This window comes from Elephas maximus, chromosome 10 (assembly GCF_024166365.1).
Source record: "Elephas maximus indicus isolate mEleMax1 chromosome 10, mEleMax1 primary haplotype, whole genome shotgun sequence".
Taxonomy (NCBI): Eukaryota; Metazoa; Chordata; class Mammalia; order Proboscidea; family Elephantidae; genus Elephas; species Elephas maximus.
The window spans coordinates 79,974,868-80,002,158 of NC_064828.1; the positions used below are offsets into that span (position 1 = coordinate 79,974,868).

The window sequence follows — 27,291 nt, forward strand, 5'->3', positions numbered from 1 at the left end:
CACGGGGCGGGGCGGCCGGAGCGCGGGTGGGAAGCGCGTCGGCGGGCGCACGGAGCAGCTGCTGCCTCGGCGACTCCCTGCGCTGCGGATCATGTCTCTGAGCAGCAGTCTCCCGCGGTTCCTCCAGACGCAGGTCCATTCCGTCCTGAAGAAGTCCGTTCACTCCGTGGCTGTGGTAGGAGCCCCCTTTTCAGGGGGACAGGTGAGAACGGGGGCCGGCGCCGTGGGGCAGGATCCCCGCCCCTTAGAGCCTGCAGAAAGCGGGGGCGGGGAGGAACCGGAGGCGAGGAGGGGATGGGGAGAAGCGGAGCGGGGAGAGCCGGTGGCTTCCCGCGACTGGGCATCCGGACAGCATGTGGGGTCATCCCCGAAGGAAGATGGGGAAGAGAGGGGGGTGCGGGCAGGGGCCAGAGTGCACGCGGGTTTCTGTGGCTTCCCCAGAAAGGGCGAGACAGCGCTGGGTCCAGCTTGGTAGGACGGAGGGGAGGAGGGAGAGCATTCCATAGAGATATGGAGTGGAGGAGGGAAAACGGGCCAGAATCGCCGGTGGAAAATCGAGGGAGAAAAGGTTAAAGAAAGCGACCGAGGATTTAAGCATTCAGGGCCAATTTTCTCAGAAAGAGCGTTAACTGGGAAGGAAATTGGCGCTAACCTGTCCACCGCTGGAGGAAGGGAGGGCTGTTTTGTCCTCTCGTCAATGAAAGAAACCTGCCTTCGCCGAGGGCTCGCTGGTTGGAAAGCCTGAGCTCTGGCTCCAGCGCCGCACACTCACCCACTGACCCTGACCCCGGTTCAGCCTCTCCGCCTGTCTTGACCTTCCCACAAAGGGGGGCTTGGAATGTTGGGTTGGTTCCAGCGATGGGCTTGTTTTCCCCTCCTCGGTGTCACTTCTTACCGTCCAAGTGTCTGATGAAGCCACCAGACCTTAGAAATGGAAGTAATAGATGGAAGGCTGATGCTGTCACAGTTATACAGAGGAATCTATTGAGAACTAAAAATTCAGATTTCTGAATTTCTGTAAACTAAAGTCCCCCCCCCCCCCCCACTGATCTTTCCTCACATCTAACTGTGTAATTTGTGTGACAGAAAAGAAAAGGAGTGGAATATGGTCCAGCTGCTGTAAGAGAAGCTGGCTTGATGAAAAGGCTTTCCAACTTGGGTAAGTGGCTGGATATTAGATGTCTCTGCAGGGCTGTTAACAGACCAGTTCACCAGCTTATCTTTTGTATCTAGGGACTGCAGTGTTAATTGTGTACTTGGGAACAGTCTGCCACGTCTCCCATCCTCCCTTGGATTCCACCTGCAGCTTAAGATCTCTTAGAGAGTCTTCAGGGAAAGTCTTGTGATAAAGGGAGTAACTGTGTGGAAGACAAGGTGGAGTGAGGCAGGGCCTGGAACAAGCTGCCAGTGGCTGCAAAGTGGTGCTGAGAATGCTAGCTCCAGCTTTGAATTGCATAGTCGACCTTTCCCCCACCCTAAAACTTTAGCTTTTCTAACTCAGTCATGAGTGCTAATGATTCATCAGTCTTCCCAGTTTCTTCAAGCTATTCATTTCCTCCTTAGGGTTACTGTAAGTAGTGTTTTACAAACTTCCCTGATGATGAAAATCATCTGGTGCCTTAAGTTATATAGTACTGCTATAACCCTGTACTATAGGGTCGCTATGAGTCTGAATCGACTTGACTTACTACTTTGATGACAGATATACCACAGCTGCGTGGCTTTAACAAATTTATTTTCTTACAGTTTAGGAGGCTAGAAGTGTGAATTCAGGGTGTCGGCTCTAGGGGAAGGCTTTCTCTCTCCTGGGCTCTGCAGGAAAGTCCTTGTCTCTTTGAGCTTCTGCTCCTGGGGAGTCTTCATGTGGTTTGGTGTCTCTCTGCTTCTTAGCTTGCTTGTTTAATCTCTTTTATATCTCCAAAGGGATTAACTCAATCCTGTCTCATTAACATAACAAAGATGACTCATTCCCAGATGGGTTTATAACCACAGATACAGAGGTTAGGCTTTACAGCACATATTTTGGGGGGACATAATTCAATCCATAACCCCTGGCTTACATGTTAAAAATACAGATTCCCTGTGAAACATTTCACAACATGGAGGAACCTGGAAGGCATTATGCTGAGTGAAATTAGTCAGATGCAAAGGGACAAATATTGTATAAGACCCCTATTATAAGATCTTGAGAAATAGTTTAAACTGAGAAGAACACATTCTTTTGTGGTTACTAGAGGGGGGAGGGAGGGAGGGTGGGAGAGGGTTATTTACTGATTAGATAGTAGATAAGAACTACTTTAGGTGAAGGGAAGGACAACACTCAATACAGGGGAGGTCAGCACAACTGGACTGGACCAAAAGCAAAGAAGTTTCCTGAACAAACTGAATGCTTAGAAGGTCAGCGGAGCAGGGGCGGGGGTTTGGGGACTATGGCTTCAGGGGACATCTAAGTCAATTGGCAAAATAAATTCTATTAAGAAAACATTCTGCATCCCACTTTGAAGTGTGGCATCTGGAGTCTTAAACACTAGCAAGCGGCCACCTAAGATGCATCAATGAGTCTCAACCCACCTGGGTCAAAGGAGAATGAAGAACACCAAGGTCACAAGGTAATTATGAGCCCAAGAGACAGAAAGGGCTACATGAACTAGAGACTACATCATCCTGAGACCAGAAGAACTAGATGGTGTCTGGCCACAACCAATGACTGCCCTGACAGGGAACACAACAGAGAACCCCTGAGGGAGCAGGAGAACAGTGGGATGCAGACCCCAAATTCTCATAAAAAGACCAGACGTAATGGTCTGACTAAGACTAGAAGAATCCCGGCGGTCATGGCCCCCAAACCTTCTGTTGGCCCAGGGCAGGAACCATTCCCAAAGCCAACCCGTCAGACATGGATTGGACTGGACAATGGGTTGGAGAGAGATGCTGATGAGGAGTGAGCTACTTGCATCAGGTGGACACTTGAGACTATGTTGGCATCTCCTGTCTGGAGGGGAGATGGGAGGGTAGAGGGGGTTAGAAACTGGCAAAACGGTCATGGAAGGAGAGAGCGGGCTGACTCATGTAGTGAGGTATATATAAGTTTATGTGAGAGACTGACTTGATTTGTAAACTTAAAGCACAATAAAAATTATTAAAAAAAACTAAAAAATACAGATTCCTAGCTTCCTCTGTGGGAGTGTCCAGGTCAGTGGGTCTGAGGTGGGACCCAGACATGTGCATTTTCACAGGCACACCAGGTCATCAGAAGTTGCATTCTTGTTATTGGGATAATATTCTAAACTTTTAGAACCAGAACTAAATGTGACCTAAAAATAAATGTCATTTATATAGTAGGGAGAATCCTTTTAGTTACAGGGCACAAATTCTACTACCTTATGGTAGTTTTTTTATGGTAGGAGAGTTCTTCCTTGTATCTAACCCAAGTGCTTCTAGCTGCTGTTCAAGACCATTTTCTCCATTCATATTAGGACCTTTCACATATCCGAAGCTGTAGTGCAGAAGGTGTGGCAGCAGGGATCTGTAGGTCCTGGAGATAGTAGCACAATGTCTAGTTAAACTACAAATCCTCTTCCCACTCTTTCTCTGAAACCTCTTCTGCTGATCATGAGTTTATTTCAAGGGTAGATCATCTTTTTCTCAAACACAAAAGAACAATGAGGTTACTGAAATCACCTTGAGTTCAAGTGTCCTTCAAATGCCACAACCTACATATGGATATAGTGTCTTGAGTTGAATACTCAAAAGTGTTTCTTTTCTCAGTTACATAATTGCAGTTCCTTCTTCAATAGGCTCTCTGTCTTAATTGTTTTAATAACTCTCCAAGTTCACCACCAAAGATGAAAGGTAAATTGCTAAGAGTCTTCTAATGTGTCACAAGTTACTAATGGGAGATTTTTATTTCCACTTATAAATGAGGATACTGTCCCACTATTATTTTGTCATTCTGGAATCTGCAGGGAATTTTATCATGCAGTCTTTTTTTTTTTTTTGAACATTTTATTGTGCTTTAGGTGAAAGTTTACACAGCAAATCAGTTTCCCATTCTATAATTCATACACAAATCGTTCTGTGACAATGGTTGCGATCCCTGCAATGTGTCAGCACTGTCCCTATTTCTACCTGGGTTGCCTGTGGCCGTTTGTCAGGTTTCCCTACCCATTCCTGCATTCTCATCTTTGCTTTTGGGCAAATGTTGCCTATTTGGTCTAGTACAGTTGGCTTTTCTAAGGAGCACGTTCCTCGTGGGTGTTATGGGTTACTTTATAGGCCCATTATTTGGCTGAAAGGTGATCTTCAGGAGTGGCTTCAGTTCCAAGTTAGAAGATTATCTTAGGGCTATAGTCTTGGGGGTTCTTCCAGTCTCTATCAGACCAGACTGGTCTTTTTCATGAATTTGAATTTTGTTCTACATTTTTCTCCCATTCTAAATGGGACCTACTATTGTGTTTCTAGTCAGAGCAGTCAGTAGTGGTATACTGTCCCTTTAAATCAGCTGTACATACTCTGCCATTTTAAAAGAATCATTTTACGCTGAAGGCAACAATCTCTGGTACTCACTATTTTTAATATTGGATGAGCCTCCACAGCTGATCTGATGCAACTGAGTCACGCATTGCTCGAATTGCTCTACCGTCTCTAGATTTGGCCTTAAGAGACTTCTGACAAGAAGCAGTTTCTGCCTCTTACACAGAGGACATTTATGATATTCAGCGGAGGCTGCTGAATGAGGGAGGAGGGGCACGTTTGTAGCAGCTTCTCTTGCTTTGGACACCTTTCCTGTCCCAGCTCATGGTATTTTTCCACTCCAACCTGGGGGGAAGAAGCCATTCTTCTTTACTGTTCCCTCTACTGTTTCTCCATTAAACTTCCAACCAGGGCTTGGAACTTGTTCCTTCTGGTTAGAACCCCTGCTGAGACTTGCATTTCTACCAAGTTGTCAGGCAATGTTAACACTGCTGGTTAGAGACCAATTCTGAGAACCTAGTAAAGCTGCAGTTCTCAAAATTGATCATTCATAAAAATCACTTGAGGATCTTGTTAAAATGTAGATTTCTGATTCAGGGTATCTGGGGTGGAAGTGCAAATTCTGAACAGGGGTTCCGACTGGAATGAGCCAGTGTGAAGCCCTGCTTCCAACCTAACGTGATGAAGTCTAAGTTTATTTGGACTTCTCTTTCTTTTTTTTTCAAGTGTTTTTAATTTTCCAATTTATATCTTTACCCTGTAGTGATTGGTGGCCTGGTATCACCAGCAGTCTGAAATAGAATCTCATTGCATAAGAATAAGATTGTGACACTCAGCAGATTTCCAGTATGTGCATTTGGCTCATCTCGGGATATGTTGGAGAAAAGTACTAAGTTTCAGTTGCTGTACTCCTAAGCAGTACCAACATAACTTAAGTCCTTCAAGCATTTTCAAATAAGCACCATAGGTCAAAATTTAAGGGAGAGAAGACCCATGGAAAGGTAACTTTCACAAACCCCTTTGTTCCTCATCTTCTGCCCTGATGTCACAGGCTGCCAGTGTTAACCACTGCATTAGTTAAACTTTCTTTGTTCTTGAATAAATGTGTTTGACTTAGTGTCTGGGCTTGTCTGTACCTTTCCCTGGGCTTAGTAAGGACACTTAGTGTTTCCACTCTCATGTAACCACTTATTTTAGGGTATGAAGAGGGCCTAAGAGAAATGAAGAGGCATTGCCCTGGCATGGCTCAGGAGCAATGTATCTGTTCCTGATTATGGTTAGCTCTGATAGTCATGGTAATTTGTTTGCCCTCTTCCCTTCAGAAATAGAATGAGTCTTCTATGGGTAAGTCTTAGAGCTTCTTAGAGATAGCTCTAAGCTGAGATTAACACTTTGCATTCTCTATCTTTGTAATTATGGTAACTTGACCCAGCTGTGGTACTGCAGAGAGATGACAGGCATCGGGACAGCTGTCTAACTGAACTTGTCACTGTGGCCAGATCAAGTGTTCTGGAGTTCAGGAAGCCAGTTGGGAGCCATTCTGTTTCTCCTTAGCTAGGCTGCTGTTGTTGTGTGCCATTGAGTTGATTCTGACTCATAGCAACTCCATAGGATACAGCAGAACTGCCCCATAGAGTTTCTAGGCTATATAATTTTTACAGGAGCAAATTACCACATCCTTCTCCAGCGAAGTGGCTGTTTGGTTTGAACCGCCAACCTTTCAGATAGCAGCTGAGTGCTTAACCATTGTGCCACTAGGGCTTCTTTCAGCTAAGCTAGGAACACTGATTCTTCCTGGTCCATTTGGTGTTCTATCAGATAGTAGAACAGTAATTCCTTTGGATGAGACCGATTGTGACCTAAGAATCTGATCTGTTTCAGGAAGATAACGTGAGGTGTAGTTATTTAAACATAAGATGTGAGAGTTGTTTACTTGGAACAGATCAGTGTGTGAATTCAGGGGTCTTTATATTCTCTCAGTGGCTGGTTGGGAATGTTAACAATCACGAGTTTAATTGTATGATAGTTCAGCCTGGCTTTCACCCTACCATTCCACTGAAATTGCCTTGAGCAAACTCACTGATTTGCCAGCCTTTATTTTGCTGGACCTCTCTGTCACACCATTGACCACTCTATTATTAAAATACTCTCCTCTGTTAGCCAAGACACTACTCTCTCCTGGATTTTCTCTGTGCATTGAGTGGTCCTTCCCATTCTCCCTTGTGGGATCCTCCTATTTTTCCTGACCGTCAAATGTTGATGTCCCTTGTTCTATCCCTGGCATTTTCTCACTGGTGGATACCTCAAGTACCCGATCTCTTCCACTCTCACTGTACCCTTCAATTCTGCTCCAACCCTGACCTTCCTCTGGAGTGCCATGCCTGTTCCTCCAACTTTGTTCTTGGAAACCTCATCTCAGTCTCACAAATGTCTCAAACTCAACATGTTCAAAACAAAAATCAACATCTCCCTCAAATCTGCTTCTCCTGTGCACCAGGTGCACCATTAAAGGGGCAAAGTGGGCAAACCCTATCTTTATTGCTAAATTATGATGAGGACTGTCAAAAACTTAAATGTTTAGAGAAACACCAAAAATTAGTGTAAAATATATTTATCGCGAATGGGTAAGAGTCAACCTAACAGGAAAGGGAAGGGGCTCCAAAGAGGGGACAGTGAGATCAGGTTATATAGGTCATTGTTATGTTAATTTTCCAGGAGATAACATCAAAGCACAGTGCAGAGTTTCAGGATCAGTCTCTTACAGAAACACAGTCACCAAAGGCACACCATATGCCCTAAAACGCAGCCTCTAGTCTGGCTGAGGAAACCCTGGTGCCATAGTGGTTAAGTGCTACAGCTGCTAACCAAAAGGTCAGCAGTTTGAATCCACTAGGTGCTCCTTGGAAACTCTATGGGGCAGTTCTACTCTGTCCTGCAAGGGTCACTATGAGCTGGAATCGACTCGATGGCAATGGGTAGTCGGGCTGAAGCTTCAAAAGATAACCTAAGGGCAAATGGCCTAGGTGGGTCACCTCAATTCCATGAACCCAGAAATCTGGATTCCAGAAGAATCAAAATGGTTTTGTCAGGAACAGTATGAATCCAATTCCCACCTGGAAGTGGATTCAGACTTCACCTCCTCACTGCTCCATTCCTCATCACCAGCCTTCTCACTCTGATCCTAACCACCCAGAGTTAGGTCAGACTTCATCCCCCGCCACGCAGAGACAGGTCAAAATATATATGCCTGGTCATCCCAGTCCAGGTCACGGGATACTAGCCATAGGCTCAGGAGGCTGCACAACTTCCTGTATTTGAGGCCAGTTGGATCCCCTCCCCTCAGACTCCTGGGGCTAGGACACAAACTGGAAGGATTCTATCCTTCATCAACTGCCTAAGCAGCCTTTCCCTGTATCCACCACCCTGAGGTAAGCTAGCGTTTCATTGCCCCTTGTGGGTTCGTGAATTCTCTGGAACAGCTCACAAGATTCAGGGAGACCACTACCTTATACTTAACAGTTTCTTATAACTAGAATGGATACAAGTGGAGAAACTGTCAGGCAAGGCCTGAGAGAGGTCCCAGCACGAGACTTCCACTGTCCCCAGGGATGTGCCACACTCTCTGGTGGATGGATGTACTTGTTAGTTCAGGAAGCCCCAAAAGAAGCTCCAAGGTCCAGGGACCCTTATAATAGTCATTGAGGTCTTAATGCATAATGATTGCATCGTGCCCCCCTCCCTGAGTTTTGTTGCCAGTTTGGGGCCTGTGTGTCCCATACTCATTTGAACATGTTTAAGTGTTGCCTGGCTATTTTAAAAAACAAAGACACCTTGATTGCTGGCAAATTCCAAGGGCTATTTTCCTGAAACCTGAGACAAAGGCCATACCTAGTTTTTTGTCCCACACATCCTGCTTATCTTCTCATTGTCTGTTTCACATCATCACCCACAATTCCCTTCTTCCCTCTTATTCTTTATATCTGTTGACCACAAGGCTTGTTGATTTTACCTCCTAAAATACTAGAATCCTTCCCATATGGTACTTCTCTAGCTCTGGCCCTCTTCTCACACCTGAAGGAGCCCTGGTAGCACAGTGGTTAAGTGCTCTGCTGCTAACCAAAAGGTCAGCACTTCGAACGCACCAGCTGCTCCACAGGAGAAAGATGTGGCAGTCTGCTTCCGTAAAGCTTACAGCCTTGGAAAGCCTATGGGGCAGTTCTGCTCTGTTCCTGCAGGGTCACTATGTGTAGGAAATGACTCGACAACAGGGTTTTTTGTTTTCTCAAACCTGACTGTAACTTTCAAAAGATATCTCTTGCCCCATTTTTGCCTTCCTCAATTCACCATGCCTTCTTCACTGCTGTCATAGTGATCTTTCTAAAATGCCTATTTGACTACATTTTCCTTCTTGCTTAAAGGCTCTCCCTGACTTTCTTTTAAGTGCATCCATGCTTCTCAACCATTAGTCATTCATATATTATCTTTGCAAATTTATCATATTCATGTTCTACTTGTATTATTTATTTGGTATTTTTTCTTAAATTGGCTTTAAAGCTTTATACTTTTAAAATGTAGCCTGCCCCTACAATAAACCATGAAATCCCAGGCTTATGCTAAACCAAAAAAACCCCAAACCCGTTGCCGTTGAGTCAATTCCTACTCATAGTGACCCCATAGGACAGAGTAGAACTGCCCCATAGAGTTTCCAAGAAGCATCTGGTGGATTCGAACTGCTGACCTTTTGGTTAGCAGCCACAGCTCTCAACTACAACGCCACCAGGGTTTCCAGGTTTATGGTAGATATGTTTTTTTCTAATACATTTTTATTTAATGATTTTTACACTTTATACTCTTCACTGGTGTCTGCCCTTCAACCACTAGTGGTATGTGTTCATACTGACCAACCAACAGGACAGGCCATCCATAATTTGACTCTTGCCTACCTCTTTTAGCTTTATCTCCACCCACATTCCATCGCATTGTCTTTACACCTAGGGTTGTGGGCACTTGACCTAGGTTCCACAAACTGAAGCACCTATCTTAAACCTTTTTTTTTTTTTTAATTTTGTTGTGGTAAAAAATATGTAATAAAAAATTTGTCATATTAACCAGCTGTTAAATGTATAATTCAGTGACATTAATTACATTCACCATGTTGTACAGATTATCACCACTATTTCCAAAGCTTCTTCATCACATTACACAGAACCTCAGTACCCGTAAAAAATAACTCCCTATTCCTTCTCTTCCCCAGCCCCTGGTAACCACTGATAAACTTCTGTCTTTATGCATTTACCTATCTAGATATTTCATGTAGGTGGGATCATGTAATATTTGTCCTTTAGTGTCTGACTCTTTCACTCAGCATGATGTTTTCAAGGCTTATCTGTGTTGTAGCGTGTATCAGAACTTCATTTCTCCTTATGGCTGAATAATATTCACTTGTATTTGTATATCGCATTTTGTTTATCCATTCTTCTGCTGATGGACACTTGAGTTGTTTTCACCTTTTAGCTATTGTAAGTAACGCAGCAATGAATACTGGTGTACAAGTATCGGTTTGAGTCCCTGCTTTCAAATCTTTCGTGTATATATCCAGGAATGGAATACTGCGTCATGTGGTAATTCTCTTTAACTTTTGAGGAATCATTAAACTGTTCTCCACAGCGGCTACACCATTTTACATTTCCCCCAGCAATGGATGAGGGTTCCAGTTTCCCCACATCTTAGTTAACACTTACTGTTTTCCATGTTTCTGATAATAGCCATCCCAAACTTTGATTTGACATTCAGAAAGAAGGAGCAGCAAGGAATCCGTTCTGTGATTGGCAGTGGTGGCAGCAGTTCTAGCAGTATCCTCTGTCCAGTCAGTGGGGTCTGTCATACAAGTTGCAGTGCCTTTCCTGCAATAGTATCTTCACTGGACCATTCTGCAATGTGATTTTTTGTCATTGTTCCTGCCATTGTAGCCTTCAAACCAGATTTGGGCCCTCTTAAAGATTCTGGAAGGGCCTGGTTGCTCAGTGGTTAAGCACTTGGCTGCTAACCAAAAGGTTAGCAGTTCGAACCCACAAGCCGCTCTGTGGGAAAATGATGTGGCAGTCTGCTTTCATAAGATTACAGCCTTGGAAACCTCATGGGGCAGTTCTCTGTCCTGTAGGGTCGCAATGGGTCAGAATCAACTTGATGACAATGGGAAGGATTGTGGGAGTTACCCTAATTTAATAATTGATTTTTTTTGCTGAAATTAGCCAGGCTTTTATCGTTTACTGCTTAAAGACCCTGACTGATAAACCAGTTTTACAGATTCTAGTGAGAAACAAACTGCCAAGTGGAGTGGAATACTCAAAGCCATCTCTTGCCAGCATCTTGGTGATAAATTTTTGTTCTTTTGTTTGCTTTTTTTCCGTAATAGTCGACACTGCCTTCTTGTAAGTTAATGTAACTCCTTAGGTTGTAGTTTCTTTGACCTTTAGTTAATCTGGGACTGTATTTAGAAACTCTGGATTTCAGCAACTCCCAGCTCTTGGTGCTTTGATTTTTGAACCATCGAGTTCCTTAATGTGACTTCTAAAGATAGCAGCCACTAAAATTTTAATTAGCTTAAGAATATCTTCAAGTTCTAGGCATACTTGACTGTAGTAAACAAACTTAGTTTAATGTACCACAGTAACTTAAAAATCATTTTCAATTTTCTGTATCTTTAGCGGCAAGGTATTAATTACAAGACTCATTGAACTTAACACTAATGGAATTAATAGAAAGTATGCCTCAAAGCTATTCAAAAGAATCTTTTTCAGTTTTATTTTCTGTAGGAGCAGCTTTTATTCACTAAAAACTGTAGCAAATTCATCCGTTCACTAATTTATATATTCAAAAAAATTGGGCATTTCTAAGTTTTAGGTCTTGAGAATCCAGTAGTAAACAAAACAAATCCTTGTTACCGGATTCTCATTCTAATGAGGGGTTGTAGGAAATAGACTTAAGTACAACATATAGTATGTCAAATGGTAATGAGTGGTATGGAATAAATGCAAGAAAAAAAAATTGCCATCGAGTTAATTCCAACTCATAGCAACCCTATAGGACAGAGTAGAGCTGCCCATAGGGTTTGCAAGGAGCAAGTGGTGGATTTGAACTGCAGACTTTTTGGTTAGCAGCCGAGCTCTTAACCACAGCCACCAGGGCTCCAATAAAAGTAAGGGATGTAGAATAGTGAGTGTTGGAAAAGGGGTATAGGTACTATAAATGTAAAGAGGGAGGCCTCACTGAGAAGGTGTCATGTGAGCAGACCTTTGGGAGATGAGAAAAGGAGCCATGTGCCTATCTGTGAGAAGAGCTTTTCAGGCAGGGTGAACAGCAAGTACAAAGACCCTGAGGCAGGAAGGTGTCTGGTTGTTCAGGAAACAAAAAGCCATTACTGATCTCCCAACCAGTGGTTGCCCTATGGGAAGAGGAGGGCCTTCTACTCCCTTATCTCCATTTTTTTCAAGAAAAGGGAAAATCTGAGCTTGTTTTAAAATACTATAGTGATATCAGTGAAAATGGTGGGGTAAGGACCTCCAAAAACTCTCTCTGCCATAAAAGCAATGAGGACACTAGCAAAGATGGTCAAAATGAATTTTTTTCAGAACTTTGGAGATTAACCAAAGGCTTGTAGCAATCTGAGGAATGTTTATTCAAGAAAAGCAGTTGAATTTCATTAAGAACAGTGAGCTTGGCAGAAGTTTTAACTTGACTCCGTGGCTAACATCAGACTCAATGGTGAAAGCTATCCTTCTAAGACCAGGAACAAGACAAGAATGTTTGCTCTTGCACCTTCCATTCAGTGTTGTATTGAAGGTTCTAACCAGGGCAATTTAGGCCAGAAAAGAGAAATAAAAGGCATCCATATTGGAAACGAAGAAGTAAAACTATCTATTTGCAGAAGACATGATCGTGTATATAGAAAATCCTAAGGAATACACAAGAGAACTATTAGAGTTAATGAAGTTGAGCATGGCTGTAGGATACAAGATCAATATAAAAAAAAAAAAAAAACAGTATTTCTATCTGCTTACAATGAATAATGCAAAAATGAAATTAATAAAAATAATCCACTTACAATAGCATCAAAAAGAATAAAATATATATGAATAAATTTAAATTTAACAGAAGTGTAAGACTTGTACACTGAAAACTATAAAACATTGTTGAAAGAAATTGAAAAGACTTAAATTGAAAGATGTTCCATGTTCATGGATCAGAGACTTAGTATTGTTAAGGTAGCAGTACTCCTCAAACTGATGAACCGATAAATAGTACAATCCTTGACAGAATCCCAGCTGGCTTCTTTACAGAAGTTGACATGCTGATGCTAAAATTCATACGGAAATGCAAAGGACCCAGAATAGCCAAAACAATCTTGAAAAAAGAATAAAATTGGAAAGCACACACTAACCATTTCAAAACTTACTACAAATTTACAGTAATTAAGGCAATGCGGTACTGGCATAAGGATGGACATGTAGGTGGAATAAAATTGAAAGCCCAGAAAAAAGCCCTCTTATTTACAGTTAATTAATTTTTTACAAGGGGGCCAAGACAGTTCAGTGGGGAAAGAAGAATCTTTTCAAGAAAGGTGATGGGACAACTGTATATCCACATAGAAAGGAATGAATTTGGACCCCTATCTTACAATATGCAAAAATTAACCTAAAATGGATCAAAGACCTAAATGTCATGCTAAAACTATGCAACTCTTTTTAGCAAAAAATGTAAGACTAAATCTTCATGGTTTAGGCAGTGGTTTCTCAGATACGTCATTGAAAGCACAAGTGACACCAAAAAAAAAAAAAAAAAGTTGGACTTCATCAAAATGAAAAACTTGTTCTTCAAAGGGCACTATCAAGAAAGTGAAAAGACAGCCCACAGATTGGGAGGAAATATTTGCAGGTGATACATCTGGTAAAGGCCTAGCATCAAGAATATATAAAGAACTATTAAAAAAAAACAAACCCCATTGCCATTGAGTCGATTCTGACTCATAGCGACCCTATAGAACATTTAGAACTGAGAAGTAAAAAAGGTAAATAATCCAATTAAAAATGGGTGATGGATTTGAATAGATATTTCTCCAAAAAAGATATCCAAATGGCCAGTAAACCCATTGCTATCGAGTTAGTTCTGACTCATAGCGACCCTATGTGACACAGTGGAACTGTGCCATAGAGTTTCCAAGGCTGTAACCTTTATGAAAGCAGACTACCACATCTTTCTCCTGTGGAGCAGCTGATGGGTTCGAACCATTGACCTTTTGGCTAGCAGCTGAGCACTTAACCACTGAGCCATGAGGGCTCCAGATGGCCCATAAGCATATGAAAAGATGCTCAACATCATTTAGTCATTAGGGAAATGTAAATAAAGACTATAGTAGAGATACCACTTCACATCCACTAGGATGGCTATAATTAAAAGGACAGACAGTTCCACGTGTTGCGTAGAATGTAGAGAAATTGAACTCTTATACGCTGCTGAAAGCAATGTAAAATAATGCAGCCATTTTGGAAAACAGTTTGGCATTTCCTCAAAGAGTTAAACATAGAGTTATCATGTGATCCAGCAATTCTACTCCTAGCTATATACCTAACAGAATTGAAAAAAATATATATTCACATATGTACATGAATGTTCACAGTAGAATTATTGTCAATAGTCAAAAAGTGGAAACAAACCAAATGTCCGTCAACTCATGAAGGTACAAACAAAATGTGGTATATCCATAAAATGAAATATGCAGCCAGATCTTACCCATCTGTCATTCTCCTTGGCCCTATGGAGCCTTCTAGCTATTTTCCAGTTATTTTGTTTCCCTTTTTTTCAGAGCCAGCTTCCTGGTTTCCTCTCTGCCCTTTCACACTTCACCTCCCTGTAACGTGGCTTCCTGGCCCATCATTGCAGTGGAACTGGTTTCGCTAAGGTCTCCAACCTCCTAGTCTCTAATACAGTGGACACGGCAACATTCATTTAACACCGTAAACCATTCCTTCCTTAGTGTCAGTTTCAACAGAAACTACTACTACTCTCTTTTTGTCTTAACTCTTCAGGTTCTTTTGCTAGACAGAGCCTCTTCTTCCACTTGCTCCTTAACCGTTGGTGTTTCCAGGATTCTTGCTTTACACTGTCTTGTTTGGCAGTCTGTCCATTTTCATGGCTTTACTGTCATGTGTATACTGATGCCTCCTAAAGCTTTATTTTAACCCTTTATCTCTTCCCAGCTCTAAAACCTGTATACAAGATATCTTCTGTGTATCTTCTCAAATTTTTACTATGCAAGTGGTCAAACAGGACAAAAGTAGAATAATAACATAATGAACTGGATATATCCATCAGCCACATCAGTCATCAATAAATGGCCATCTTTTTAATTGTGCTCTTCACTCTACCTCCAGACCATTTGAAGCAAATCACAGATATCACATTTCATATGTAAATATTTCAGTATATATCATCAAAACATACAAACTTTTTTTTTTAAGATCTGGAAAAATCATTTTATTCTTTGCACAGATGTTTTATTTTTTTACTTTTTTATTGTGCTTTAAGTGAAAGTTTACGATTCTCATCAGTTTCTCATATAAAAACTTATATATTATGTGACCCTAGTTGTTCTCCCTATAATGTGACAGCACAGTCTTTCCCTCTGCCTTGTATTTCTCATCCATTCAACCAGCTCCTCTCCCCCTCTGCCTTCTCATCTCACCTCCCAACAGGAGCTGCCCATGCAGTCTCATGTGTCTACTTGAGCTAAGAAGCACACCCCTCACCAGTATCATTTTTTATGTCTTATAGTCCAGTCTCATCTTTGTCTGAAGAGTTGGCTTCAGGAATTGTTTTAGTCTTGAGATAACAGAGAGTACAGGGGCCATGACCTCTGGGGTACCTCCAGTCTCAGTCAGACCATTAAGGCTGGTCTTTTTTTTTTACTAGAATTTGAGTTCAGCACCCACTTTTCTTCTGCTCCATCAGGGACTGTCTGTTGTGTTTCCTATCAGGGCAGCCATTGGTGGTAGCCAGGTACCATCTAGTTCTTCCTGTCTCGGGCTGATGAAGTCTCTGGTTTATGTGACTCTTTCTGTCTCTTGGGCTCATATCTTCCTTATGTCTTTGGTGTTCTTCATTCTCCTTTGCTCCAGGTAAGTTGGGACCAATTGATGCATCTTAGATGGTCACTTGCTAGCTTTTAAGACCCCAGACACCACTCACCAAAGTGGGATGAAGAATGTTTTCTTAGTAAACTTTGTTATGCCAGTTGACTTAGATGTCCCCTGAAACCATGGTTCCCAGACCCCTGCCCCTGGTACGCTGGCCTTCGAAGCATTCAGTTTATTAAGGAAACTTCTTTGCTTTTGGTTTAGTCCAGCTGTGCTGACCCCTTCTGTATTGTGTGTCGTCTTTCCCTTCACCTAAAATTGTTCTTATCTACTGTCTAATTAGTGAAAACCCTTCTCCCTCCCTCCCTCCCCACTCTCGTAACCATCAAAGAATAGTGAATACCCCTCTCCCACTCTCCCCCCTCTCTTAACCACAAATGAATGTTTTCTTCTCAGTTTAAACTATTTCTCAAGTTCTTATAATAGTGGTCTTATACAATATTTGTCCTTTTGCAACTAATTTCACTCAGCATAATGCCTTCCAGGTTCCTCCATGTTATGAAATGTTTCATAGATTCCTCACTGTTCTTTATCGATGCGTAGTATTCCATTGTGTGAATATACCATAATTTATCCATTCATCCGTTGATGGGCACCTTGGTTGCTTCCAACTTTTTGCTATTGTAAACAGTGCTGCAATAAACATGGGTGTGCATATATCTGTTCGTGTAAAGGCTCTTATTTCTCTAGGATATATTCCAAGGAGTGGGATTGCTGGATCGTATGGTAGTTCTATTTCTAGCTTTTTAAGGAAGTGCCAGATCGATTTCCAAAGTGGTTGTACCATTTGACATTCCCACCAGCAGAAGTGTTCCAATCTCTCCACAGCCTCTCCAACATTTATTTTTTTGTGTTTTTTGGATTAATGCCAGCCTTGTTGGAGTGAGATGAAATCTCATTGTAGTTTTGATCTGCATTTCTCTAATGGCTAATGATCGTGAACACTTCCTCATGTATCTGTTAGTTACCTGAATGTCTTCTTTGGTGAAGTGTCTATTCATATCTTTTGCCCATTTTATAATAGGGTTATTTGTCTTTTTGTAATTGAGTTTTTGCAGTATCATGTAGATTTTAGAGATCAGATGCTGATCAGAAATGTCATAGCTAAAAACTTTTTCCCAGTCTGTAGGTGGTCTTTTTACTCTTCTGGTGAAGTCTTTGGATGAGCATAGATGTTTGATTTTTAGGAGCTTCCAGTTACCTAGTTTCTCTTCTGGTGTTTGTGCATTGTTAGTAGTATTTTGTATACTGTTTATGCCATGTATTAGGGCACCTAGCGTTGTCTGTATTTTTTCTTCCATGATTGTTATTGTTTTAGATTTTATATTTAGGTCTTTGATCCATTTTGAGTTTGTTTTTGTGCATGGTGTGAGGTATGGGTCTTGTTTCAGTTTTTTGCAGATGGATATCTAGTTATGCCAGCACCATTTGTTAAAGAGACCGTCTTTGGGCCAATTAACAGACTTTGGGCCTTTGTCAAATATCAGCTGCTCATAAGGAAGTGGATGAATTTATGTCTGGATTCTCAATTCTGTTCCATTGGTCTATGTGTCTGTTGTTTTACCACTACTAGGCTGTTCTGACTACTGTGGCAGTATAATAAGTTCTAAAATCAGGTAGTGTGAGGTCTCCCACTTTGTTGTTCTTTTTCAGTAATGCTTTACTTATCTGGGGCCTGTTCCCTTTCCATATGAAGTTGGTGGCCGTTTTCGCCATTGCATTAAAGAATGCCACTGGAATTTTTTTTTTTTATTAACTTTTATTGAGCTTCAAGTGAACGTTTACAAATCAAGTCAAACTGTCACATATAAGTTTATATACACCTTAGTCCATACTCCCACTTGCTCTCCCCCTAATGAGTCAGCCCTTCCATTCTCTCCTTTCGTGACAATTTTGCCAGCTTCCCTCTCTCTCCATCCTCCCATCTCCCCTCCAGACAGGAGATGCCAACACAGTCTCAAGTGTCCACCTGATACAAAAAGCTCACTCTTCGTCAGCATCTCTCTCCTACCCACTGTCCAGTCCCTTCCATGTCTGATGAGTTGTCTTCGGGAATGGTTCCTGTCCTGGGCCAACATAAGGTTTGGGGACCATGACCGCCGGGATTCCTCTAGTCTCAGTCAGACCATTAACTGTGGTCTTTTTGTGAGAATTTGGTGTCTGCATCCCACTGATCTCCTGCTCCCTCAGGGGTTCTCAGTTGTGCTCCCTGTCAGGGCAGTCATCAGTTGTGGCTGGGAGCCATTGGAATTTTGATTGGAATTGCATTGTATCTGTAGATTGCTTTGAGTAGAACAGACATTTTCACAACGTTGTCTTCCTATCCATGAGCAAGGTATTTTTTCCACTTATGTAGGTGTCTTTTGGTTTCTTGCAGTAGTGTCTCGTAGTTTTCTATACAATCTCTGATTAGATTTGTTCCTAAGTATTTTATCTTCTTGGGGGCTATTGTAAATGGTATTGATTTGGTGAATTCTTTGACATTTTTGTTGGTGTAGAGGAATCCAATGGATTTTTGTATGTTTATCTTGTATCCTGGTATTTGCTGAAATCTTCTGTTAGTTCCAGTAGTTTTCTTGTGGATTTTTGAGGGTTTTCTGTGTATAAGATCATATCATCTGTAAATAGAGATACTTTTAGTTCTTCCTTACCAATATGGATGCCCTTTATTTCTTTTTCTAGCCTAATTGCCCTGGCTAGGACCTCCAGCACAATGTCAAATAAGAATGATGATAAAGGGCATCTTTGTCTGGTTCCCATTCTTAAGGGGAAATGCTTTCAGACTCTCTCCATTTAGGATGATGTTGGCTTTGTGTAAATGCCCTTTATTATGTTGAGGAGTTTCCTTTCTATTCCTATTTTGCTGAGAGTTTTTATCATGAATGTGTGTTGGACTTTGTCAAACGCCTTTTCTGCATCAATTGATAAGATCATGTGGTTCTTGTCTTTTATTTATGTGATGGATTACATTGATTGTTTTTCTAATGTTGACCCATCCCCGCATACCTGGTATGAATCTCACTTGCTCATGGTGAATTATTTTTTTGATATGTTGTTGAATTCTAGTGTCTAGAATTTTGTTGAGGATTTTTGTGTTCATGAGGGATATTGGTCTGTAGTTTTCTTTTTTTGTGATGTATTTACCTGGTTTTGGTATCAGGGTTATGCTGGCTTCATAGAATGAGTTTGAAAGTGTTCCATCTTTGTATGCTCTGAAATACCTTTAGTAGTAGTGGTGTTAACTCTTCTCTGAAAGTTTGGTAGAATTCTCCAGTGAAGCTGTCAGGGCCAGGGCTTTTTTTGTTGGGAGTTTTAAAATTACCTTTTCTATCTCTTCTTTTGTTACAGGTTTATTTAGTTGTTCTACCTCTGTTTGTGTTAGTTTAGGTGTGTTTCTAGAAATCTGTCCATTTCCTCTGGGCTTTCAAATTTGTTAGAATACAATTTTTCATAGTATTATGTTACAATTCTTTTAATTTCAGTTGGGTCTGTTGTGATATCGCCCGTTTCATTTCTTATTTGGGTTATTTGCTTCCTCTCCTGTTTCTCTTTTGTCAGTCTGGCTTATGGTTTATTGATTTAGTTGATCTTTTCACAGAATCAGCTTTTGGTCTTGTTAACTCTTTCAGTTGTTTTTCTATTAGAAGAAAATTATTTAAAACTTAACCATAATACCGTTATCACCCTTAAGTTAATATTGAATATCTCATCAGTGTTCACATTGCCTGGTTGACTTACACTTTTCTTTTTTTAAAGTTTGAATTGAGATCCAAATAAGGTCCATATTGATTGATATCTCTTAAGTTCTTTAATTGATAGGTCCCTCTCTGTTTTTTTTTTTTTTTTTCTTCTTCCTTGCAGTTTATTTGTAGAATAAACTAGGTCATTTGTGGAATTTCACTCAATTTGAATTTTGAAGATGGCATCCCCATGGTGTAGTATAACATGTTCCTTTGTCTTTTGCATTTCCTGTAAAGTGGTAATTAGATCTAGACCCAGAACCCTTAGATCTAGAGCCTGGGGCAGATTCAGGTTCAGTATTTATTTATTTATTTATTTTGGTAAGACAGCTTCATAGATGATGGCGTACAGTTCCTTGAGAAGCAGTGTTATCTGCCATTAATAATTGCCTAGAATTCATCTATTAGATTGTTTCCATGTATTTTCAACAGTATAGTCTCTTAGCTAGTGCTGCTGTAACAAAGATACCAAAAGTGTGTGATTTTAAAGAACATAAATTTATTTTTTCACAGTTCAGGAGGTTAGAAGTCCGAATTCAGGGTACCAGCTCCAGGGGAAGGCTCTCTCTTTGTGGGTTCAGGGGGAAGAAGATACTGGTCTCAGCTTCTGTAACCCCAGCATTCCTCAGGTCTTTGGTGATCTTCAAGTGGCATCTTTGTTTCCCACTTTGTCCTTTTTTTTTTTCTGTGCCTAATCTGTGCCTAGTGGCACAGTGGTCAAGTGCTACGCCTGCTAACCAAAAGGTCAGCAGTTTGAATCCACCATGGCACAGTTCTACTCTGTCCTATGGGTTCACTATGAGTCAGAATAGACTCAGGTTTGAGTCTGCTCTTTATATGTCAAAAGTGATTAGGTTTAAGATATACCCTACAATGATATGGCCTTACTAACGTAACAAAGAAAACCCTATTCCCAAATGGGATTATACCCACAGGTAAGGAGTTAGGATTCCAACACATATTTTGGGGGAGTTACAATTCAATCCATAGTAGTCTTTAACACCTCAATGCCAACACATCCAAAACTGAACTTCTTGTTGTCTTCTCCATCTCCGTTTCCTTTGTCTTTTCCATCTCTGGTGGTAGCAGACCCAGAAAGTTCAAGGGCAGATCTTTTGTCTTTCCCCCAAATCCCTCTCTAACCACCATTGTTCTCTCCCACTGCCTTATCTTTATAGCTCTTTGAGGGGCCTCTTCTCCAGGCCAGTCCCTTTTCCACATTCCTACCAGAGCACTAGATCTAAAATGCTGATATGATTTTTTACTTCCTGACTTGAAAATCTTAGTGGTTTCCTAATCTGGAGCTTGCTCCTTTCTCCTGCCTCATCTCTCCACAGTCCTCCTGAAGGCACCCTGGACTCAGGGGAACTCTCAACTGTTCAAGAGGGCTGAAGGTATTGTGTGCCTCTTAGGCTTGGTAAGCCCTTGCTCCTCCCCTTTTTACTTGGCTAATAACTTTAAGACTCAGATATTGCCTCTTCCAGCTACAACCAATGACTGCCGTGACAGGGAATGCAACAGAGAACCCCTGAGGGAGCAGGAGAGGACTGGGATGCAGACCCCAAATTCTTGTACAAAGACCAGACTTAATGGTCTGACTGAGACTAGAAGGACCCCGGTGGTCATGGCCCCCAGACCTTCTCTTGGCCTAGGACAGGAACCATTCCCAAAGCCAACTCTTCAGACAGGGATTGAACTGGACAATGGGTTGGAGAGGGATGCTGGTGAGGAGTGAGCTTCTTCGATCAGGTGGACACTTGAGACTATGTTGGCATCTCCTCCATGGAGGGGAGATGAGAGGGTAGAGGGGGTTAGAAGCTGGTGAAATGGACATGAAAAGAGAGAGTGGAGGGAGGGAGCGGGTTGTCTCAGTAGGGGGAGGGCAATTGGGAGTATGTAGCAAGGTGTATAGAAGTTTTTGTGTGAGAGACTGACTTGATTTGTAAACTTTCGCTTAAAGCACAATAAAAATTAAAAAAAAAAAAAAGACTCAGATACTGCCTTTTCTGAGGAGTCCTCCTGGCTTTCCTGGGTTTCAGTCAGCACCTTTCCTCTCTTCCCACCACACTGTGCACAGCCACATGGCAGAGTTAGCACTGGACTGTGCTTACACTTTTCCTGTCTCCTTACCAGGCTGTGAGCTCCTTGAAGGCTGCAACCATGCCTTACCTCTATCTCCCTAGAGCTCAGAGTACCAGACTCAGAAAGTACACAGTAAATTTTTGTTGAAGGAAGAAAGGGGATAGTGCATCACAGCTTTCTTCTGTCACTTCATGTCTTGACTCATGAGATTTTCCCTGGATAACTATTTCCTTCCTTTCAAAATGACTAGCTACTCAGAAGCCACCTGGTTCCCAGATTTTTAAGTATGTATGACTCAAAGCATAACTGTCATCTATCAAACTTCATTATCTCTTACAAGGTGATTGTCTACTGGTTGATATATTTATTCATGCTAAATGTTAGTAGGTTACAGTGGCCAGTTATCCCCTTTTTGAAACATATTTGTTTTTAACCAAGACATGAGTAGCTAATGATGACCACTTTCTTTCAAGTAAGGCTGACCTCTAGTTATTTACTTTAGACAGATGCTGCGTTATTCCTTTTTTAATTCAAAATAGCACAATTCAGAGGTTTAGAATCTAAGAGTTTTTATGGTTGGTTTAAATAATTTAATCCCTGCATAAATTTACTTGTCCCTCTCTATAAATGACCAGACTTTCTTGGTATTGAGAGTGTGTTAATAAAACAGGTGTGGTAATACTTAGATTTGAAGAGAAGACAGAATCTTCCCTGCTCTCTACCCCCTCCCCATCAAGAGGTCTGAACCTCTGAATCGGAAAACACCTTCCTGTGTGACCCAAGGAGTCCTGACGATGCAATGGTTAAGAGCTGGGCTGCTAACCATAAGGTTGGCTGTTCGAATCCACCAGCCGCTCCTTGGCAACCTTATGGGGCAGTTCACCTCATCCTTCTGCTATGAGTTGGAATCTTGTCGGCAAAGGGTTAAGAGTGTGATCCAAGAATTGAGTCACAGTAGGGTGTGGCATTGTGGTTAGGGCTTTCAGGGAATTGGTGTTTCAAGATTAAATTGGCCTTGCCTTTTTATATTCTTTCATAGAGAATGTAGAAAATAGGAACTGTGTGTGAGAGCTGGACTCTAGGAGCCATTTCAGTGAAAAATCAGTGGGCCTACATTTGTTTCCAACTTCTCACCAAAAACTCTGTTTTTATTCAAAATGACACAGTCATATTACAGACAGGTTTTGGGAAGTCTTAGGTTATACCATCAGTTTCAGGGGAAAGTTAAAAAGGGTAGGATGGAGAGAAAAACCATGAAGATGCCTCATCATCTGAATATGTAATCCCTACCATGTGTCAGGGGTTTTTTTTGTCATCTCATTTTTGGTAATCCTCATAACAACTGTGTGAGGTAGGACAGGCCTAGAAACTGAACTTGGTTAGAAGTTAGGGGCCAGAGGGCAGGAATTCTTTACTTTGCATTTGGTGTGTCACTTGGCCCGTTGTGGCCATCTTGTGTGTGCCCTGTGCTTTCAGCCTAGAGTAATATGGAATGTGATCTGTCTGGCTTGAGGTTCCTTCTGCAGACTCACCAGAATGTCAGGGTAGCCCAGGGTCTGAGGCAGGGAAAGCTACACATCAGGAGTATAACTGGTCCATCTCATATCCCAGTCCTGATGTCTTCTCCTTTTAAGTCCTTTCTGGAACAAGGCAGCATGTAAAGAATAACTGAACAAAAAATCACATGTTGTAAAGAACTTTCTATCTGCAGGGATTTTCTGCCATCTCATCCTGTGATTAGATATTGGAACAACTTGAGGCCTTGTCGACATGTTAACAATCTTGTTCTTAAGATCGACAATCTTGTTCTGAAGAAGGACAGTGGTTGTGTTGGTGTGGCTTACAAGGCCAGAGGAACCCCCTTGTACCTACCTAACCCTGCCTGTGCTGGAATCAAGCTGCTAAGAGAAAGCCTGAGCTGGCTCACCATGATCTAAAGGTGCTTAGAGGGTTGACATGATTTTGGTTCAGAGTTGCAAATGTTACTCAGTCTGTCTTTTGAAGATGATACCATCTGTTCTCCTTTGGCAAGAAGGACAGATGTAGCTAAAGAACCAGTTAGCAGGAAATATATAAGTGGTGCTGGAAGTCATGTCAGCTACATTTCTTTTTTATTGTATTGCATTTTAGATGAGGGTTTACAGAACAAATTCATTTCTTATTAAACAATACACATATCGTTTTGTGACGCTGGCTGCCAACTGCACGACATATCAACACTCTCCCCTTCTCGACCTTGGGTTCCCCTTACCAGCTTTCCTGTCCCCTCTTGCTTTCCCGCCTCTGCCCCTGGGCTGGTGTGCCCATCCGGTCTCCTTTTGTTTCATGGGCCTGTCTAATCCCTGGGTGAAGGGTGAACCTCAGGAGTGACTTCAGTACTGAGTAAAAGGGAGTCAGCTACATTTCTTGAGCCTAAAGTTAGAGTTTGTTTTGTATTTGAATATTTTTACTCTAGGATCACATTCATGCAAAAGAATCCCTGTCTTTGTGTCATTTGAATTTGCATGAGATTAACTCTGGTATATGCTAGATGGACATGTCTGAAGTGATTGGCCTGGATTCCTGGGTGACCTTCCCTCCTAGAACCCCCACTGCTGCCGTCCCTGCTCCTGTCCTCCTCGTTATGGTCTTCACTCCCTCTGACAACACTCACCAGCTGCCGAGGTAATAGGAGAGCAGAGTGGGGAGGAAGAAGAAGTTGAGAGTGCTGGTTGGCACCGTCTTCTTGGGGACTCTGAAGAAGTGCATTGCAACAAATATGTCTACTTGTGTGATATGGCTTCTTTCCTTAATGTGCCAAACCTAGCTTAAGGAAGCAAAGAACTGATTTTCAGATACCTCAAGACACATGGATCTTGAGGGTTGCATAGCCTCTGGGAGTTGTACGCACCAAGTAAAAAATGGAAACCTCTGCATTTTATTGGTGGTAGCCAAATAAATTTCCCTAAATAACAGTCTCTTTAAAGGTTATTACTCAAATCACATTTGGGGATAACAGGAAAGTTCTGCTTACTTCAAATAGCCTGAAGTAACCCTGGTATTGTTTTCCTGGTTTAGGCCTTTAGTAACATTGCAAATTTGTTTTCAATAAGCTGGTATTCTGGGTACAACTTCGAGGTTCTAGGAATTAGCAGGTGCATTCCTTCAAAATTCTGGGAATTCTCTTTGCATGGGACTAAATCTGCCGAATATAATATTTAACTCTGTAACTTTAAAAGCCATTAGTACTCTCTCGGCATCAAATGAGATCTCACAATCTTAGTTTTTCTCCAGGTTTTACTGAATTATTCTTGAGAAGTCATCAACATTTCCCTCCTATTCAGAGACAGTTTGAAAAGGCTTTTTATGTTTCTCCAAATCTATTTTTCTGCCAATGGGTCACCTATGGCTCAGTGGAGTCTTCTGACAGTCACTGTCATGACTTGGTTGATAGTAGATGGGGCCATCTGTAAGTGGAAGTCAGAGCAGAAAGGAGAGTGGGGTACACTTACGCTGCTGAAAAATACCTGGTCATCTGAATCTCTAGCCAAAAAGTGTTTCAGGCTTGCTCTAAGACAGCTCGCTGAGCTGCAGTTTCCTCTTCGGCAAAGTACGGGTCAACGCCAGCAGGGGACATGAGGATTTGCAGGTACCAGTAAAGTGCCTAGCACAAGGTAGCATGTGGAGGCAGACGATTATGCTCCATTTCCTTCTTTCCGGGCACTAGCTTCGTTCAGGGATTCACTCACTAGTGATCAGGGCCCTGAAATAGAAGTGCTGTTCACAGATACCACTAAGGTCACGTAGGGCTGCTTTGATTTCTTCTCCTACTGCCTGGTTGCATCATTCTGTTGGTGCACTTGTGTTCTCTCATTCCACTCCAATGGAACCTGGAGAAGTTTATCAAGGCTAAAGGTAACGTCTAGACCTAAAAGATCAGAATAATACTCAGTGTGTTTTTATTACCAGCACTGGGGAGAGAAGCAACAAGGCTGTGGCAGTGTATGAGAGCTCTCCTTTTTCTCACTGCAAGTGGAAGATGAGAAGCCTTTCAAATTTGTTTCTGGTCTGTTTGACCTAAGAGCTTCCTTGAAGTTTCAGGTACATCCTGTTCTATGGTGCCTTCTTAAAAGAGAGGAACAAAGCAGCAATGAAACACCAGGGCTCACCTGACCTAGACTTGCAGATAGGTTGACCTGAAGCACACAGAGGAAGGGACAATTCCCACAGGCATGACAGGCAAACATACCTTTCATATTACAATATTTGCTCTTTTCATTAGTAGCTGAGATTCATTAAAAAATTAGACTGTTTCTTATGCCCTTTGAATGAGAAGAATTTGCTATAGCACTCTGATAAAGTAATAGCTTCAATATTAGCCAGTTTATCCTGCTCTTTATAAAAGATTAACCTCCCATCAGCTTTCTCACTTATCTCAGAAACTCTGGCTATGGGTCATAATTTGTGTTCTCTACAATCTTTTATCACATTGTTCCAATATTCGAACTTCCCATGCACATTTCCTTTCAGCCTTTGTTTTTTACAAACCAGCCCTGGGTTCTTCTCTACTAGTCCTCTAGGTGCTACAATGCTGTTGGTACAGCGGGAATTAGAGAAAGAAGAAAGCTCGTTACATCGGGATGGCATAGTACATTCACTGTGATTGAGCTCTGTAATGAATTAGAATAGTTAAAAATAATATAAAATGGTAATCCTAGGGCAACCTAAGCTTCAGTATTTGGAGCTCTTAATCACTTAAAGGTTATGGCAGAATTACAAAATACTTTTTTGGTAGATTGCCAGCTGTCCACCAAAGTACATTCTCATCCTTTTCTGAACATAAGCCAGACCTGCATTTCCTGGCCAATGCCATCTGTAAAGTGGTGCTCACACAATTGTGGCAAGGATTGAGATAGTCCTGCCACGTAGTCATGCAATATTTTGAATTTTAGTATGACAGAATGAGTATGTATACTTTGTCAAAAGTTGTTATTTGTGGCCCAGGCTAGTAAGAGTTGGGATAGCTCACACAGTTAATCTTGTCATCCTTCATTTGTTCCTAGGCTGCCACCTAAAAGACTTTGGAGATTTGAGTTTCACTCCAGTTCCCAAAGATGATCTCTACAACAACCTGATAGTAAATCCACGCTCAGTGGGCCTTGCCAACCAGGAACTGGCTGAGGTGGTTAGTAGAGCTGTGTCAGATGGCTACAGCTGCATCACAGTGGGAGGAGACCACAGGTAAACCAGAAGACGGGTAGTGCAGAAGCTGAGTTACATGGTGTTTTGGGCTAATCATTTAGAATTCTTGCAAAGGCATCCCTGTCTTTGTATCATTTGAACTTGCAAAAGGTTAACTCTGGTATATGCTAGATGGCCTGGATTCCCTTGGCTTGTGTGAGTACATTTGCTGCCTCTACACTGTGGACCCTAGGTGACTATACAGTCAGTCCTTCTACCAGTGAATCAGCATGTATTTTATTTAGCACTATTTTGAGGAGCCCTGGTGGCACAGTGGTTATGAGCTCGGCTGCTAACTGAAAGGTCAGCAGTTCAAATCTACTAGCTGCTCCTTGGAACCCTATGGGGCAGTTCTGCTCTGTCCTATAGGGTGCTATGAGCCAGGACCAACTTGACAGCACCTAACAACACAAGTACATTCTGATGTGTCTCAGCTTTGCTAGGAATTGTGGTTATATAAAGTAAGATACAGTCCCTGTTTTCAGAAATAGGTGAAATGAAACACATGGAATGAAAAATGAAATACTGAATTCTACAAGATTTACAAGAAGGAAGAGGTCAGTCTGGGCTAGAGTAGTCAGATT

At 41.7% G+C, this 27,291-nt stretch overlaps 1 protein-coding gene across 1 annotated transcript in view; it reads left to right on the forward strand.

The window, feature by feature from the left end:
• ARG2 (arginase 2) overlaps nucleotides 1-27,291 on the forward strand; it is a 37,159-nt gene continuing 9,868 nt past the window's right edge. Inside the window, exons 1-3 of the mRNA XM_049897943.1 lie at nucleotides 1-202; nucleotides 1,087-1,159; nucleotides 26,530-26,707. Of these exons, the coding sequence (XP_049753900.1) occupies nucleotides 92-202; nucleotides 1,087-1,159; nucleotides 26,530-26,707 (362 nt within the window). The 5' untranslated portion in view covers nucleotides 1-91. The remainder of the gene's footprint in view (nucleotides 203-1,086; nucleotides 1,160-26,529; nucleotides 26,708-27,291) is intronic.